This window comes from Delphinapterus leucas, chromosome X (genome assembly GCF_059928025.1).
Source record: "Delphinapterus leucas isolate spDelLeu-1000000601 "Yukka" chromosome X, BTC_Dleu_Yukka2, whole genome shotgun sequence".
Classification (NCBI taxonomy): Eukaryota; Metazoa; Chordata; class Mammalia; order Artiodactyla; family Monodontidae; genus Delphinapterus; species Delphinapterus leucas.
This window is the reverse complement of record NC_143150.1, coordinates 117,630,234-117,648,553: the sequence shown is the minus strand read 5'-3', so window position 1 is coordinate 117,648,553 and position 18,320 is coordinate 117,630,234. Positions and strand designations below refer to the sequence as shown.

Sequence of the window (18,320 nt, the reverse complement as noted above, 5' to 3'; positions counted from 1 at the left end):
CTTGACACCTATGTTATATATTTACTCACACATTTAAATTCTGATTCCCAGTTTGCATTAGTCGGTTTTGATTTCCATAGAGAATAGGTGGGACCAAATGTTCTTTATATATACATACTTACATACAGAACTTTTGGGGGTGCTGAGTCTCTTAGTAGGAATAATTTAATATTTATCTCTAGTTTCCTTTGAAATTAACCATACCATTATGGACAGAGAGTAGAATATTTAAATGTTTCCTGGGTGTTCTTCCAAATCAGCCGTAGAAAATGAAAGAATGATTCATTCTCAGAAACACTCTGAGCATCTTTTGCCTGGAATGTGACTGACTTAGATCTTCATATGGCTGGCTCGTTCTTGTTATTGATATTTCACCTCAAATGTCACCTTTTTAGAGAGGGGGCTGTCTGTCTGGGTAATCACTCCTTTTTTCTCCCTTCATAACATGTATCACTATATGATAATAATCTTGTATTTTTTTCCTCCCTCAGTAACATGTGAAGCTCCATGAGGGCAAGGACCTTGCCTATCTTGTTCACCACTGTCTCGTGTGTCTTATTTACCCATTCTTTGAATCATGTTAGGCAGTGAGTAATTTTTTGTTTAATAAATGAATGAATAGAATAAATGTTTATTTCTTTTGAAATTGTGACATTATTTTCTCTAGATGTCACAGTCATCCTTTAAAAATTTGTGATTCCATTGAATTAAAGTTGTTTTCTACAATAAGTATAGTGTCTGCTTTCTCTTGCCTTTTTTCAAAAACATTTTTTGGTAAATATTGAATGAAAAATCAGAGAAAAAGAATCTGACCTAAAGTAAATATTAGAGTGACAAATATTTAGCATTAGGGACAACTGTGACTTTGTTATATATTGAGCTGGAAGGAGGTCAGTGTGGCTGGAGTGGAGCAAGCCAAGGGAGAGAAGAGTCAGAGATGACATCAGAGGAGAGAGGGGGTTAAGACCTGGTGGCTTATGTGGACTTTGACTTTCACTCTTAATGATATGGGAGGCCCCTGGAGGGTTTTGAGCAGAGAAGTGACATGGAGGTGGGTTTGGAGCTATAGGGATTTTGGCGTACGGTCTACTTCTGAGCTCTCATATAAGTTCCACTGGCTAATTTGTCTATCTCTGTGCCAAGACCACCCTGTTTTAATTTTTATAGCTCAATTCTTTTTTTAAAATTAATTAATTTTTGGCTGCGTTGGGTCTTTGTTGCTGTGCACGGGCTTTCTCTAGTTGCGGAGAGCGGGGTCTACTCTTCGTTGCAGTGCGCGGGCTTCTCATTGCGGTGGCTTCTCTTGTTGAGGAAAACAGACTCTAGGTGCCCGGGCTTCAGTAGTTGTGGCTCGCGGGCTCTAGCGCGCAGGCTCAGTAGTTGTGGCGCACGGGCTTAGGTGATCCGCAGCATGTGGGATCTTCCTGGACCAGGGCTTGAATCCTCTGCATTGGCAGGCAGATTCTTAATCACTGCACCACCAGGGAAGTCCTATAGCTCAATTCTAACCCTCAGTATATTTGGTAGAGAGTATCTTGCCGGATCCTCCCCTCAAAGCTGAGCCTTCTTATTTTTCTTATTCGGGAGGGTGTTGGCCGTACTTGGAATTCTGCTCTTCCATATATATTTTAGAATCAGATTATTGTAATTCCTCAGAAAACCCTCTTGGGATTCTGATTGGAATTGCATTGACTGTATAGATTAATATGGAGACAATTGATATTCTTATAGTATTGAATTTTCTAGCCTTAAAATTGGGATAACTTCATTGATATGCGTCTTCAATGCCTTTGAATAAAGTTTACATATATATATATATATATATACACACACACACGCACACACATATATATGTGTGATCTATATATGTTATGTGTGTACATATATATATGTATATGAATAGAGGTCTTGAGTGTCTTTTATGTTAAATCCTAAGTGCCGTTTTTGTTATTGTAAAGATGATTTTTAAAAATTACATTTTCTGTTTCATAATCATGTTTACAAATACAGTTGATATTTGTGTATTGAGCTTATATTTAGCTACCTTGTTAACACTTATAATTCTAATAATTTGTAGATTCCTTTGAATTGTCTATGTAGACAATAATATCTGTAAATTCTATTACCTTTTCCTCTTTCCAGTCCTATATAGTTTATTCATTTATTTTTTCTTATTTTACTGAGCTGTCTGGAACCCACTAGGAAAATGTTTAATAGTAATGTTAATAATAGTAGGACTTCTTCTCACGTTCTTACTTTTTAAAGGGACTATCTAAAAATTCTACATTTAAGAATGATATTGTAGGTTTTTGTCATACTTTTATCAAGATATGAACTTTTAAAAAGCATTTAATTATGGACATTTTACTCTTTAGAAAGTTTACATTCCTACTATTAGTGTACAGAATGGCACACTTTTTCGTGTCAGTACTTTACACCACATGGGGTACTCATATATTTTAAAAGTTTCAAATTTCATAGGCAGCAAAAAAAATTTCTTTACTGGTTTAGATTTATTTCTTCCTTTTAAACCAATATTATATATTGATACAGCTGTTCTTCTTAAAGATAGGTTTTTTTGAAACAAAAGAACTTATTTTGAAATAATTTCAGATTTAAAGTTGCGAAGATGGTATAAAGGATTTCCTGTTTCATAGACCCTTGACCCTTATTCCCCAAATGTTAATATTTTACCATATTTGCTTTATCATTCTCTCTCTCTCTTTCTCTTCCTCCATACACTGTACATATTTTTTTCTGAACGGTTTAAGTTGCAAGCTTTATCTCTGAAAACTTTGGTGTTCTTCCTCTTTTTTTTCTGGTTAAGCTTTTTATTAGACTCTCTTATTCTAGAGATCTGGGCTGTGCCTTATTTATTTATATTATCAAAATATAATTGACATATAACATTGGTGTCAAGTGTACAACATAATGATTTGATATTTGTATGTACTGCAAAATGATCACCACAGTAAGTCTAGTTAACATCCATCACCACACATAGGAACATATTTTTTTCTTGTGATGAGAACTTTTAAGATTTATTCTCTTAGCAACTTTCAAATATACAATACAGTATTATTAACTATAGTCACCATGCTGTACATTGCATCCCTAGGACTTGTTCATTTTATTACTAGAAGTTTGTACCTTTTGTACACCTTCATCCATCTTGTCATTTCTTAAAACAAGAGCATTGTTTTATGTAACCACCTTACTATTGTCAAAACAAAAAAAATTATCATTGATACAATATTACTATCTAATCTGTAGACATTTAAATTTTATCAGTTACCCTTTATAGCAAAAAATTTTTTTTCTTGTCTAGGGTCCAATCCAGGATCATGCATTATATTTAGTTATCATGACTCTTAATCTTCTTTTCTGGAACAGTTACTCAGTTGTTCCTTGTCTTTCATGATGTAGACGTTTTTAAAGAATACACGTCTGTTATTGAGTAGAATGTCCCTTAGTTTGGGCTTGTCTGTTGCTGCCTATGGTTAGATTCATGTTTTACCTTTTGGAAGAATGTATGTGTGTATGTATATTTACATACACATTTATATCTATTTCTACATCTGTCTATATTAAGAACTGACCCTATATGGTTAACTCTTATTTCCAAGCTTTCCCCCTTGTCATCTTTGTAACTTCCTTTTATGAGAATGAAACCAAACCCACATTGTCCACAGTGTATTTACTTATTTGCTTAATCCTAGAATATACATGAAAAAGTTTCATATCTCTGTGTAAAAACAAATAACTGAGTATAATATTTGTTTATATTTCTTTTTGTCTTTAGTTCAAGGAGAGTATGTAGTTAAAATACTGCTTTCAGAAGTTACCTGGGGTTAATTCTTTTCCCCCAGCCTCCTTCAGTGTAGTTATATTATTCATTTCAAATATAGTTAGGTACATTTTTTCATTTGTGTTTCATTTTGGGTTCTTCCCTCCTATTATTATTAGCAGCAGTAGCAGTAGCAGTAGTAGTAGTAGTAGTAGTATATGAAACATTAATGTGGTTTTAAAAGAACTGTACAAAAAGATTGGTTAGGTTATTAGAGTACTGAGAAATAAAACTTATGACTTTTAATTGTGTTTGTTCTTTCAGGGAATCATTTAATACTTCACATTAGGACAAATATGTGAAAGTTCCTGCCAACCTGTGAGAATTTCTTCCTTTGGACATTTTTTGTTCTACTTACTGTACAACTTTCTTAGAAGTTCTTTTTTGATGCCATGTTCTGTGGCTTGCATCAAAAGAGGAGTTTGTCTTCATGAAGATTCCTAACATTGGTAATGTGATGAATAAATTTGAGATCCTTGGGGTTGTAGGTGAAGGTAAGTTTAGCATTCCTTGAGTTTTTGAGCAATGTACAATTATATCTACCACCAAAAAAGTTATTAATTCAGATTCTGTTAACTTAACCTTTATCAATTCACATATGTGCCTAAGAGTAAAATATTAAAAGTAAAATTACACTTAAACTATTTGGGTCTTATTCTCCAATTGAACGTTAATAACATTTAAAAATCCTTTAAAGTTTAAGAAATCAGATTTCTTAAGGCTGCCTTCATTTCATTCTTTTCATTAGCAATCATGATTTCTTTAGTCTACATTTTTTGGTTACATTTACTTTTTATGTCAGCTAGGCTTATTTTGACTAACTTAAAATTTGTATGTTAAATTTTCCTTAATACATGATAAATAAATGAATAAATAACTTCTATTTGTCTTTGAGAATAACAAACCACATTTTATAAATTCTGAACCACACAATTTGGTCTTGTTTTTGTTATTTTTTCCCGTACGCGGGCCTCTCACTGTTGTGGCCTCTCCCGTTGTGGAGCACAGGCTCCGGACGCGCAGGCTCAGCGGCCATGGCTCACGGGCCCAGCCGCTCCGCGGCACGTGGGATCCTCCCGGACCAGGGCACGAACCTGTGTCCCCTGCATCGGCAGGCGGACTCTCAACCACTGTGCCACCAGGGAAGCCCAATTTGGTCATTTTTTAACATCTCTGAAATCAGATGTGTGTTATAATCAGTAGCATGTCATGGTTTGATTGACAGCACTTTTTCTTTCCTAGCAGTAATGCTTATAATCAGTGATACCAATTTGATGAAATATGGTAATTCATTTTCATAAATCTTCCTGATTCTTCCTTGTTAGTTTTTTTTTTTTTTTTGGTACGCGGGCCTCTCACTGCTGTGGCCTCTCCCGTTGCGGAGCACAGGCTCCGGACGCGCAGGCTCAGCGGCCATGGCTCACGGGCCCAACCGCTCCGTGGCACGTGGGATCCTCCCGGACCGGGGCACGAACCCATGTCCCCTGCGTCGGCAGGCGGACTCCCAACCACTGCGCCACCAGGGAAGCCCCTTGTTAGTAATTTTTGCTCTTGGCTTAAAGGTAACTTTATGGAGATTTTGATAAATGATTCTGTTAACACGATATAAGTGATTTATAATTATGGTTTCTTAGCATCTGTATCTTTAAAGCAAATATTACAAAAACTTGATATTTCAGAATTTTCAAGTATATTTTGAATTTCAAAAGAAGTTTTAAAATTTACCTGTGTCAACAGGATAGTTGTTCTGGATTTTAATATTAAGTTGTTAAATCCTTTTCAAATAAATAGAAACAATTAAAATATTGACTAATCATTGGGTGTTTGCTTCAGGGTCCAAAGTTTGAAACCATATAAAAAGAATGGATCCTTCTTCCTTCACCAGTCAACTCCCTTTCCTGTTTTTCATTGATATTAATTATGTAGATAAAATTTCATTTTCAATGTGTTATCTACTATTAATTTTATAATACCTGCTTTCTTTATTATTTTTATTTTTGTTTTTTCAAAAGTATTATAGAGACATGCCGTAAAGCTACTTGCTGGAGAAGGTCAGCTCCTTGGGTGTAACAGGGTTGGAATGTTCCAGATTCTGGGCCTAAGATTTTCTGGATCATAGCCTTGTTTTTCTTAGTATACCCATAGGTGATAATCTTCTCAGGGATCGGCTTAGATTAACTAAAACTACCAGACTGTTATATAAATCAGAATATGTCAGCTTTAAATTGTAGTCAGAACCATCATTGCTATATGTTTTTTTTTCTTTGTAAACTACCTCAGATGCTTTTCTGACTATGAAATACATATATATTAAGGTAATTAAAAACTGTCAAGCAAACTCTACGTCCCTGCAGCCTAAGCAGTGCATTTTTACCCCACAGAAAAACTAGCATGGGCAGTTAAATAAGGATTGGATGATTGCCTGGTGATTGTGGAGTTGAGTTGGATGGCTGTAATGGCTGGGTTCATCCTAACTGTGATAATAAGATTCATCCATCTCTACCGGGTGAGGGAGACTTATTCTGGCTCTCCAGGCTCTGTTGGAGACACATTTCCTAATGTCATCTCCCTGAAGTCCTCTTCTCAGAGATGAACACGGGCTTTGCCTGTCTGTAAATGTCAATCATTTCTACAAACTTCAGTTATCATATATTATATTTTGATTCTCCTAATTAGATTTTTTCACATTATAACTTTTGCCTCAATTTCCTTGCTGTCAACTCTGTGTTTTGCCTCTAAGGAAGTAGCTTACTGGCTAGTTAATAGTATAAGTAACCCAAAAGCTAGTGATGTATCTCATTTGAAATATATCAAAGAAAGTGGGAGTGCTTGGCTATAAATGGCCAGAGATCCTTGGACCCCTCTGCTGGTGCCTTTGATTTTAATATTTATGGCAAAAATGTAGCAACTCCTACTAGTTATTGATTGGAATGCTGAGGTGAGGCCTGTACTATTTTGCCAGTCAGGGAAAACATTCCAGTATCTTAGAAGAGAATTTAAATGTCTCCTAGGACAGCGAACGTATTTGGTAGGCTCCATGCTTGAGCCTACCTTTGTGAAACCATTAACTCTTAAAGTTTGAGTTCCCTAGAATCTTTTGAGGTGATTTTAATTTACTCTTAAAGTTGTTATGTCCAAATCTTGTCTCTAGAAATTTTTAAACTTAAGTTTAAAAAAGAAAAGTGAAATTTTCTTTAAAAAGAGAAACATTTAAGAATATGCACTTGTTGGGGAAATGGGTTGCTTATACTCTTGGTTTATAAAAAATGTATAATAAATATTCATGCTCTCTTTGTATATGGCTCATTGCATTATCACTGCAGAATATTATCATTTTAGGAATCATTATTATACCATATATTGATAACCAATGTAAATATAATAGAACTTTGATTCTACAGTCTCCAAGAGCTGTAATTTGTATACGTGCCCCTAATTGTTTACTTCTTTTTTTATTATAGGAGCCTATGGAGTTGTACTTAAATGCAGACACAAGGCAAGTACATAATTTTTAAAAAGAAGATATCTATATATGTTTAACTGTTTTGAAACTAATGTAGTGTTCTGTGCATGTGGGCATATAATTAAAACTGGCTATGATGGTGATGATGCTTAATAAAGGAGAATTAATATGGGAACCCTGAAAAAAGAGACTTCTTTGGGTAAGCTTTATCATGATTAAGTAGTTAGTTCTTTACAGTCATGTGCTCTTTTTTCAACTGACCTATGTGTAGGTGAAAAGCTGCCTAATGGGAAGAGAGAAAAGATGGTAGAGAAGAAATCAAAGTAGTGACAGATTTAATTTATGTTCAAGTACTTAAGAGCAAGGAGGAGTTTCATGTCAACATTTTTCTTGTAGACCCAATAACTTAGACTGCTTATTGGGTCAGAATCCAGATTTTGAAGGGTAGTGTATAGGTGTTTGGTTATGAAATAGGGCTTGGGGTAATAGTGTATGATTATGACTGTTAGCTGTGGTTGATCACCCTTGAACAGCCTTGAAATGAATCTTATATATATAGATTATTTGACTATGATTAATAATCACCAGTTATTCAGGGAGGTTATTTCAAGTTTCCATAGGTGTTGCTCAGTGTTGAGCATGTTTTACTCAGAGACTACCGTTAAGATGGCAAGTGTTGAAGCTGTAACAATTTCAAACATTAGGTTAAATATTTTTCTATTATGGTATACCTAGTTTGAATATTAATATCTGGCCTCATACTATTTTGTGTATAATTTGTAAAGACCAAGGTTTAAAGATTTTTGGGATATTTTATAATGATATAATTTATATCTGAGATGAGCTTAGCAATTTAGTCTAAGCCATTTAATTTAAACTCTCAAATCTGTCAATCTGTCATAACATATATGTATGTGTGTGTGTGTATACACACACAAAGATGATATAATTTTTATGTTTGCTTTTTCTTTCCCATTGTACAAAATATTACTTACATTTTGAATTTAAGGCTTCATGACAGTTGATGTATTTTGGGTTTTACATCACAAATCTCTTTAATTCAAAGAATTTTCTATTATTCTTGAAATTGGGTGTTTGAGTTATTTTATGTTGATAATAGTTATCTGAAGATCTCTGCCAGTAAATCCTAAAAAAATGGTTTGAATACTGTTGGCTGTTGATTCAGGATGCTAAGAATTTAAAATAATAAATTAAATGTAATCAAAATAAATTTAGCACCTTAAATTCCTAATTAAGAAATATCACTGCAGTTTGAAATTAAACAAATAGAAAGCTCTCTAGTGAAGTGCTGTGCTTTTAAGGAGGTGCCTTGAGTTAAAATAAATTTAGGAAGCTTTAAAAAAGTAAAATTCTTGGGTAGATACTACTCAGGGGAAATAGGTTGTTAGTGTCCAAATTAAATTTGACTCTTTAATGAACATAATACTCCTTTTTGTACTATGGCTCTGTTGATACAACATAGCAAATGGAAGCTTCAGTTCTTAGTCTTAATCCTTGAATTTTAAAACCCAGGAATTTCTGATATATAATGACAAATCTTCCAACAGTATTTTCTCTCAGTCGTTGTCACACTTCTTCCCGTGACCTTTTCCCCTATACTTTCTTTTTTTTAATTAAAAAAATTAAAAAAAAATTTTTAATAGATCTTTATTGGAGTATAATTGCTTCACGATACTGTGTTAGTTTCCGTTGCACAACAGAGAAATCAGCCATATGCATGACCTTATCTAAGCTCTCCTGCCTTTTATGTACAAATAAAGTTTATTAGTTGAATATATTGTTTTTATCTTTCCATATATCTGGTTTACTCATTTGTTAAAACATGCTTGTTAACTGTACCTCATTCTCATAATACACACTATTAGTGCCAGCAAGATGGGCTCAGAGTGAAAGTGGACGAGAACAGGCATCTCTGCTCTTGGGAAACCGACTCTAAACGTGAACTCTGATTCTTAGTGGCCATGTGCAAGGCATTTTGAATTACAAGGATGAATAAACCATAGTTTTCTTGCCCTTATATGTCTTATGGTCTGTCTGAATAGATAGAAGAATAGATAAAAAATAACCTGTGAGATTGCTGAAAATGAGATTGCATCTAAAAAAATACCTCTTTTTTACTGCCCTTCACTAAATGAGGGCCCTACAGACCACCTGTCTGAGTATCGTTGCTTTTTCCTTTCATGTACCTAAAAAGATAGCACTGGATGGAAAATTTGAAGCATAAATTAGTACCTAACTCAGAGTAATATAAAATTCTTTCTAGAATTTGCAACTGTTTAGTCATCAGACTTCTTACAGTATACCCTTTGTTCAGCTAGAATCAGACCTTCAGATCTTTACCCCACTGTCCAAAAATAGAGAATTTGATGCTTCTGATAAGATTTACCCGTTAGGATCAAACGAATGGATAACTATGAAATCTCATAGTCAAAAATGGATATAATCCTCCCTTTTGTGCTTATTATGTGTAAAGTGATCATGCCCATATATTTTGCATACCTTTTAAATTTTTAATAAAATGCTTATAAAAATGTATAAATCAGGTCTCTTGTGATTACTTACACAGGTATGTGATCACATGCATAAATTTGATCTGTTTCTGAGAATGTTGGCTATGATTGTATATATAACTAAATAATTCCTAGCATATGGTGTATTTGAACAAGTATGAAAGAAAGTCACTGTTTTAATCTGTGTCCTGTTGCAAGAAGTTTAGAGGTCATGTTTATAAACAGATATATCTTGTCTTTTGTGAACATAATATGATGTTGGGCTATTCCAGACCAAAGATCATACTCCTTAATTTACTGAAATAAATGCTGCCCAATTAAAAAAGAAAAATGTAACTGTACTTTCTTTTTGACAACTTCTGTTTATTGTTATATATACATATTGGCATGTATATGAACACTCTTAGCAGTGACTCTTAAACTCTTTATGGAGCTTTATGATTACTCGCACTTGGAAGAAGTTCTGGCTTGGACCTTTGCCCTGTAAATATGCATTGCTGATTTTCTTTTTCTTTACGTGTCTGCTTTGAAGTGCCTGTGAGAGGGGAGGCATGTTTCACAGTACACTTTTCTTCCCAGAAACCCAAAAAGGTCATCCTCACAACAAAGTAGGGAGAATGGAATAGGGTTGAAATAGGGAGATGCGATTAGAACTTGAGGCAAGAGAGAGGATAGAGAGAGGTTGGAGATTGATGCTAATTGAGCCTAGGACAGTGAAGTGCTGATTCATGTAGTTCCTTTCCTATGGCTGGGGTTGACTTATGAGAAGTGTTTGTTTGTTTTGAAGTAGTAGGTAACGAATGCTCTTGAATAGCTAGTTATACAAAGCTGTGAACAGTCCAGTACTGGGGTACAGCTGTAAGTATTGAATAAATGATAAACTTGACTTAAATTACAGAACCAAAAAGGAAGGACACTGTAGAGAGCTTTTGCACAGTGGTGGGTCCCTGTGGAGGGATTAAAGATGATCCCAAGGATTTGTGGTAAACTGGAAAAGCATTGGTATCATTTATCTGACTGGGAAACTTGTAAAGGGTGTATAAGTTTGGAGGGAGAGATAATGAGTTTGGCTTTCATAATAAAGAATAAAATGTCAACAGAATACCAAACCTGATATTAGTAAATACCACATATTGAGCATCTACCATATATGGTAGATAGGCACTCTGTTTGATGTTTTACGTTTAATCCCCACAATCCCCACTCTCATCCTTATTTTACATATGAGGAAACTGAGTCAGAGAGAGGCTATGTAACTGGGCCAAGATTATGCAGCTGATAAGTGGCGAAACCAGGCTTTGATCTGACTCCAGAAATGGCTACCTTGAACCTGAGATGGAAGTGTGAAATGATATGAACCTTCCAAGAGGGAGTACAGAGCAGTGTGAAAGACGTGTTTAAAATGATCATACTGAAAGGAGAGGGAGTAGACCTCTTGAAAGCAAGGAAGAAAGATTTTTTTTTAATGGTATTCACCAATAGTGTTAAAAATCCATAAAAAAGATCCATAATGATAAGGATTGAGGGGTGAGAAAATCCATTTCATTTAAGAATGCCATTTATTAATGACTTCTTTAAGTCAAATGATACATTAATGCCACATTGCAAGAGGGTAAGGAGAGAGTAGATAGAGAAGATCTGGATTGTGTCATTTTTCTCTTTTGAGAGTTGTAGGAAGAGTAGATTTGATTAAATATTTTCTAGGTAGGAATACCCATATTTTCCCCTACTAAAAGGCATTCTTTGGATGTTTGTTATTACTTAATATTCACAAATTTGTCTTTTGTTATAAGCCTTCATTTTTAGCAAGCAATATGCATTTTGGATTAGTGATTCCATTTTTCTTTTTCAGATTAATTTTATTTTTTCACCAAAAAGCTGAATGATGATTTGGTTACTTTTTTTTAATCAAACTATTTTGAGAAGATGCTTGAGGAAAAGTCAATGAACCATTATCAATTTAACAGATTATTTATAGTTGCCATCTAAAACCATACAGTTATTTTCTACTAGACCAAAATAAACTTATTTTTTCAGGTTGTTGCCCACATTAAATAAATAAAACAGATGTTTTTCTTTAATTTTTAGTTTTAGGTTTTACATGTTATTAGAGTTTTTAAAACTTAAAAAAGATGTCAACAATGAGAAACAGAATATATGGGATATTATATTATTTACTTTGTCACTTTATTCCTCCTTATTTAAATAAAAATAAGATGTGGTTTCTTGCTTTTGTGTGCAAAATTTCTAGCGTTTGAAGAAGATTATAGCGAGGCTTGGGGTTTTTCATAAAGATTGTAAGAAGCTGGAAGTATTTCAGTATTAATTGATTATTTTATCATAATCTTTTTTTAAGTAATTGCACTGTCTGAAATTATGTGAATTTACTGCAGGTTATGAAGATTAATGAGATATCAATATTAAACTGGACTCCAGGTCAGGAACAAAGATAGTAGGAATCATTGATGGGGGAAAACATCTGCCTCTTCTTACAGAGGCACTCATGTAGAACCATTACTTCTGTGTGGTTTCCTCTCTTGACCGGGTTTTTGTTTCTGATCCAATTGACTGTAGAACAGTCTCTGGAACACGACAAAAGTCTCACCAAAATCATACTTCTTTGTACTATAATATTTTGTATTTCCAATTCTGCTAGTCTGTTGATATAGGAAAAACTACCCATGTTTCTGTTGTCTTGTTATCAGTAAAAGAAACAATGGCTCAGGTGTCAATTTCCAGTTGAGTCTGACTTCTTCAGGGAACCAGAAGAATCTGGGGCTTTTGCAGGCTTCCTGGTTGCCTTTATCCTCATCGTCCTAATCTGGATTTTTTTGTTTGTTTGTTTTTTAGTAAATGAGATAAGGGAATGGTCAAATTAGAACTAGCCCCACTACTAGCTCTGCATGCATTGTCTACACAGAAGACTTTACCTCATTTGTCCTTCTTATAGTGACTCAGTCCCCCCCCCACTCCACAGCCCCCCAGTCTAGAGGACGAGTTGGCTGGAGCACTAGATGGACTTTAAAGTCCCCTTTTCTGCCAATTATAAAACATAATTATTTCCTTCTTTAAGAGAACATTCTTGGGACTTCCCTGGTGGTCCAGTGGTTAAGACTCTGTGCTCCCAATGCAGGGGGCCCGGGTTCAATCCCTGATCGGGAAACTAGGTCCCACATGCCTGCACACCACAACTAAGACCCGGAGCAGTCAAATAAATAAATTAATAAATATTAAAAAAAGAGAGAGAGAGAGAGAACATTCTTTCTACATCTTCTTAAGATGAGTAATTTCATTAGTCTTTGATAAATGTCTCTGCTTAAGGGATTTAACTAGTTCTTTAATGTGACTTTAAAACTTCAGGAACCAAAAATGAGTGGGAATCATTTTTCTACACAGCCTGAAATATATATTCACTGGAAATATAAGAAAAGGAACTGATCAACAAATGCCCGTATAGTGGACACTTTTAAATAGTTAAGCATAAATCTTTATCAGTTGTTGAAATCAGTAACTGGAAAGTAGTACGTGGGGATCTATTTTTATATAAAAAGTAACCCACCCATGAAATACCACTAGAAGCTATAGTTCATATTCTGCAGTGCTTTTGAGCTTTACTATTTCTTTTTTTTTTAAATTTATTTTTATTTTATTTTATTTATTTTTTGGCTGTGTTTGGTCTTTGGTGCTGTGCACGAGCTTTCTTTAGTTGCAGCAAGCAGGGGCTACTCTTTGTTGCAGCACGCGGGCTTCTCATTGCAGTGGCTTCTCTTGTTGCGGAGCACAGGCTCTAGGCGCACAGACTTCAGTAGTTGTGGCTCACGGGCTCAGTAGTTGTGGCTCACGGGCTCTAGAGTGCAGGCTCAGTAGTTGTGATGCACGGGCTTAGTTGCTCCATGGCATGTGGGATCTTCCTGGACCAGGGCTCGAACTCGTGTCCCCTGCATTGGCAGGCAGAATCTTAACCACTGCGCCACCAGTGAAGCCCACTATTTCTTAATTTAAAGGTTTGTTTCCTATGTTAAAGCATTTTAATTAAAAAAATCAAATTAAATTTTTTTTCTACCTCCTGTACTTAAAGCACTGTGTTCTAGGCATGGTATTACAAAGTAAAATTCAACCAAATATTTGTTTAAGAAAAATCTATTGAGTGCCTGTGGGCCAAATCTGGCCCGCCACTTATTTTATGGAACATAGCCATACTCGTTCATTTACATATTTTCTATGGATGCTTTTGCGCTAAAATGACAGAGTTAAGTAGTTGCAACAGAGACCGTATGACATACACAGCCTAAAATACAGTGTTTATTTTGTGGCCCTTCCTAAACAGAAAAAGTTTGCTGACTTCTAATGCTGAGCAGCCCTAACTAGGAGAATACAGTGGAAACAGCATAGTGGCCTCAGTGGACCAACAATCTCAGTTTCTATTTGTCTCTTTGCCCTTGGTGCTCTTGGAGTCTGAGGAATAGAATTAATAAAGTGTGGAACTTCCACTGAAAATTACTTTTCCCTCGAGCTGGGCTTGGGTAAATCTTTTGGCTGGCTAAGTAGGAAATTTTATATTGGTTACCTCGTTCATGATCAACTGTCAGGACGGAGAAGTGGACTTTGCTAGGAACTGGGCATACAGAGACACATACAATCTATTCACCCTGACTGTGTTCCATCACTGGCCTGAATAGCTCTCTTTTCATCCAAAATGAATACAGAGAAGAAAACAGTCTCCACTGAGACTATGAAAGATCACTTGAGTTCAAGAGAAGGACATTCGCACAAATATGAAGAGTTAAATTCTTTGGAGACAAAAAAACTTGAGATAGCTTCCTGATATAATTCAAGTGGCCATAAATGAGAAATTAAGTTAAGAAGCAATAGTAATAATCTCTGTTTCAAGTACCTCTTAACTTCCAGGCATTGTGCTATGCTAGGTGCTTTTTTTTTTTTTTAATATAAATTATTTATTTATTTATTTGTTTTTGGCTGCGTTGGGTCTTTGTTGCTGTGAGCAGGGGGCTACTCTTCATTGAGGTGTGCGGGCTTTTCACTGCGGTGGCTTCTTGTTGCAGAGCACAGGCTCTAGGTGTGCAGACTTCAGTAGTTGTGGCTCGTGGGCTCTAGAGGGCAGGCTCAGTAGTTGTGGCACATGGGCTTAGTTGCTCCACGGCATGTGGGATCTTCCCGGACCAGGGATCGAACGTGTGTCCCCCTGCATTGGCAGGCGGATTCTTAACCACTGTGCCACCAGGGAAGTCCTATGCCAGGTGCTTTATTTTCATTACTCTTTAGATCCTCATAGCAACTATAAAAGTTAGAAAGAATTACCTTCCTTTAACATGAGGGAAACTGATGCTCAAATATAATAGGTTAATTTCCTGAAGACCATACAAGTTAGTAGGTGGTAGAGCCAGGAAGTAAGCCTCATAGGCCCATCTTCTTTTTTTGTTTTTTAATCGATGAATAGTTGATTTACAATGTTGTGACCTTTTTTAAAATAAAAATTGAGGTAAAATTCACGTAATGTAAAACCAACCATTTTAAAGTGTACAACTCAGTAGCATTTAGTACATTCACAATATTGTACAATCACTACCTCTGTCAAGTTCCAAAACACTTATCACCCCAAAAGAAAACCCCATACCCATTAAGTACTCACTCCCTGTTTCTCCCTCTCTCTATCCCTAGCAAACACCAATCTGATTTTTCTATAGACCTATTCTGGATATTTCATATAAATAGAATCATATACAATTTGTGACCATTTGAGTTTGACTTCTTTCACTTAGTGTAATGTTTTTGAGGTTCATCCATGTAGCCTGTATCATTACTTCATTCCTTTTTTTATGACTGAGTCATATTCTGTTGTATGGACATATCACATTTTGTTTATCCATTTATCTGTGGATGGACATTTGGGTTGTTTTCACCTTTTGATTATCGTGAATAGTGTTGCTGTGAACATTTGTGGTCAAGTTTTGTTTGAGTCCCCGTTTTCAGTTCTTTTGGGATATACGGCAAGAAGTGGAAATACTAGCTAGGTATATGGTAATTCTGTGTTTAACTTTTTTGAGGAACCACAAAACTGTTTTCCTCAGTGACTGCAGCACTTTACATTCTTGCCAGCACTGTACAAAGGTTCCAATTTCTCCACATCCTCGCCAACACTTGTTTCCTTATTTTTTTTTATTGTAGCCATCCTAGTTGATGTAAAATGGTATCATTTTGTGGTTTTGATTTGCATGACACTAATGATTAGTGATGTTGGACATGTTTTCATGTGCTCTTGGCTATTTGTATGTCTTTGGAGAAATGTCTAGTCAAGTCCTTTGCCCATTTTTTGATTAGGTTATTTCAACCATTTGTTGAAAGGACTTCTTTCTCCATTGGATTGCCTCTGCTTCTTTATCAAAGATCAGCTGTGTTTGTGTTGAGTCTAGTTTGGGGTTCTATGTTCTGTTTCATTGATTTGTGTGTCTATTCTTCACCAATATCATACTGTCTTGATTTACTGTAGCTTTGTAGTAAGTCTTAAAGTCAGGTAGTGTCAGTCCTCCAATTTTGTTGTTCTTTTTCAGTATTGTGTTGGCTATTCCAGGTCTTTTGCCTTTCTATTTTATCTTTTAAATCAGTTTGTTGATATCCACAAAATAGCTTGCTAGGATTGGGATCGCATTGAATCTGTAGATCAAGTTGAGAATTGACATCTTAACAATATTGTGTGTTCTAATCAATGACCACAGAATATGTCTCCATTTGATTTTTCTCTCTTTGATTTCTTTCAACAAAGTTATTTAATTTTTCACATACATATCTTACATTGTTTTGTTAGATTTATACCTAAGTACTTTTTTTCTTTTGGTGATAATATAAATGGTATTGTTTTTAATTTTTAAATTCCAATTGTTCCTTGCTGGTATATAGGAAAGTGATTGACTTTTGTATGTTAGCTTTGTATCCTGTGACCTTGCTAGAATTGCGTATTAGTTCCAGTGTTTTTTGGGGGGTAAATTCTTTGGGATTTTCTTCATAATCAGTCATGTCATCTGCGAACAAAATAGTTTTACTTCTTCTTTCCCAATCTGTATACCTTTTACTTCCTTTATGTGTCTTGTATTAGTTATGACTTCCAGTACAATGTTTAATACAGATGGTGAGAGAGGACATTCTTGTCTGGTTCCTGAGCTTAGTGGGAAGGCATGCAGTTTCTTACCATTAAATACGATGTTAACTGTAGGTTTCTTGTAGATGTTCTTTATCAAGTTGAGGAAGTTCTCTCTATTCTTAGATTGCTAAGAGTATTTATCACAAATGGGTATTGGGTTTTGTCAAATGCTTTTCTGTATCACTTGGTATGATCATGTGGTGTTTTTACTTTCATCTGTTGATTATGAATTGATTTTAGGATGCTGAACCAGCTTTGCATACCTGGGATAAATCCCATGTAGTTGAGATGTGTATTTCTTTTTATACATTGCTGGATTTGATTTGGTAATATTGGTTGAGGATTTCTACATCTGTGTTCGTGTAGTTTGCCTTTCTTTAATGTCTTTATCTAGTTTTGGTATTGGTAATACCATACATAACGTGTCCTCATAGAGTAAGCTTTGAAGTGTTTCTCTACTTCTGTTTTCTGGAAGAGATTGTAGAGAATTTCTTCCGTAAATGTTTGGTAGAATTCACCAGTGAAACCATCTAGGTGTGGGACTTTCTTTCTGGGAAGTTTATTAATTATTGTTTGAGTTTCTTCCATAGATAAAGGCCTATTCAGATTATCTGTTATTCCTTGTGTAAATTTTGATAGTTTGTATCTTTTAAGGAATTGGTCCACTTATCTAAGTTATAAAATGTGTAGGCATAGATTTGTTCATAATATTCATTTATTATCCTTTTAATGTCCACGTGATTGGTAATGATGATATTTCTTTCATTTCTGATACTAATAATTTGTGTCTTCGCTCATTTTTTTCTTGGTTATCCTGGCTAGAGGTTTATCAATTTTATCAGTCTTTGCAAAGAACCATCTTTTGTTTCCATTGATTTTTTTTCACTACTGAGTTCCTGTTTTCAATTTCACTGATTACTGCTATAGTTTTTATTGTTTTATCCTTTTATCTATTTGCTTTAGTCTTAAGTTGTCCTTCTTTGCCTTATATCCTAAGGTAGAAGCTTAGGTTATTGATTTTAAGTCTGTTTTCTTTTCTAATATATGCATTCAGTGCTATAAACTTTTCTCTAAGCCCTGCTTTTGCTGCATCGTACAAAATTTGATTTGTATTTTCATTTTCATTTAGTTCAAAATATTCTAAAAGTCCTCTAGATTTCCTCTTTGACCTATGTATTATTTAGAAATGTGTTGTTTAATGGCTAAATATTTTGAGATTTTTCCGTTTATCTTTTTGTTATTGTTTTCTAGTTTAATTCCATTGTGGTGTGAGAAAATACTTTGTATGATTTTTATTCTTTAAAATTTGCTAATTTGTGTTTT

The 18,320-nt window shown here is 34.9% G+C and overlaps 1 protein-coding gene across 2 annotated transcripts in view; it reads left to right on the top strand.

The window, feature by feature from the left end:
* Window positions 1–3,800: 3,800 nt before the first annotated feature.
* Window positions 3,801–18,320, top strand: part of CDKL5 (cyclin dependent kinase like 5) — a 126,463-nt gene continuing 111,943 nt past the window's right edge. For both annotated transcript variants that reach the window (XM_022565482.3, XM_030763167.2), the window contains exons 1-2: window positions 3,801–4,341; window positions 7,309–7,343. In XM_022565482.3, the coding sequence (XP_022421190.1) occupies window positions 4,278–4,341; window positions 7,309–7,343 (99 nt within the window). In that variant the 5' untranslated portion in view covers window positions 3,801–4,277. The remainder of the gene's footprint in view (window positions 4,342–7,308; window positions 7,344–18,320) is intronic.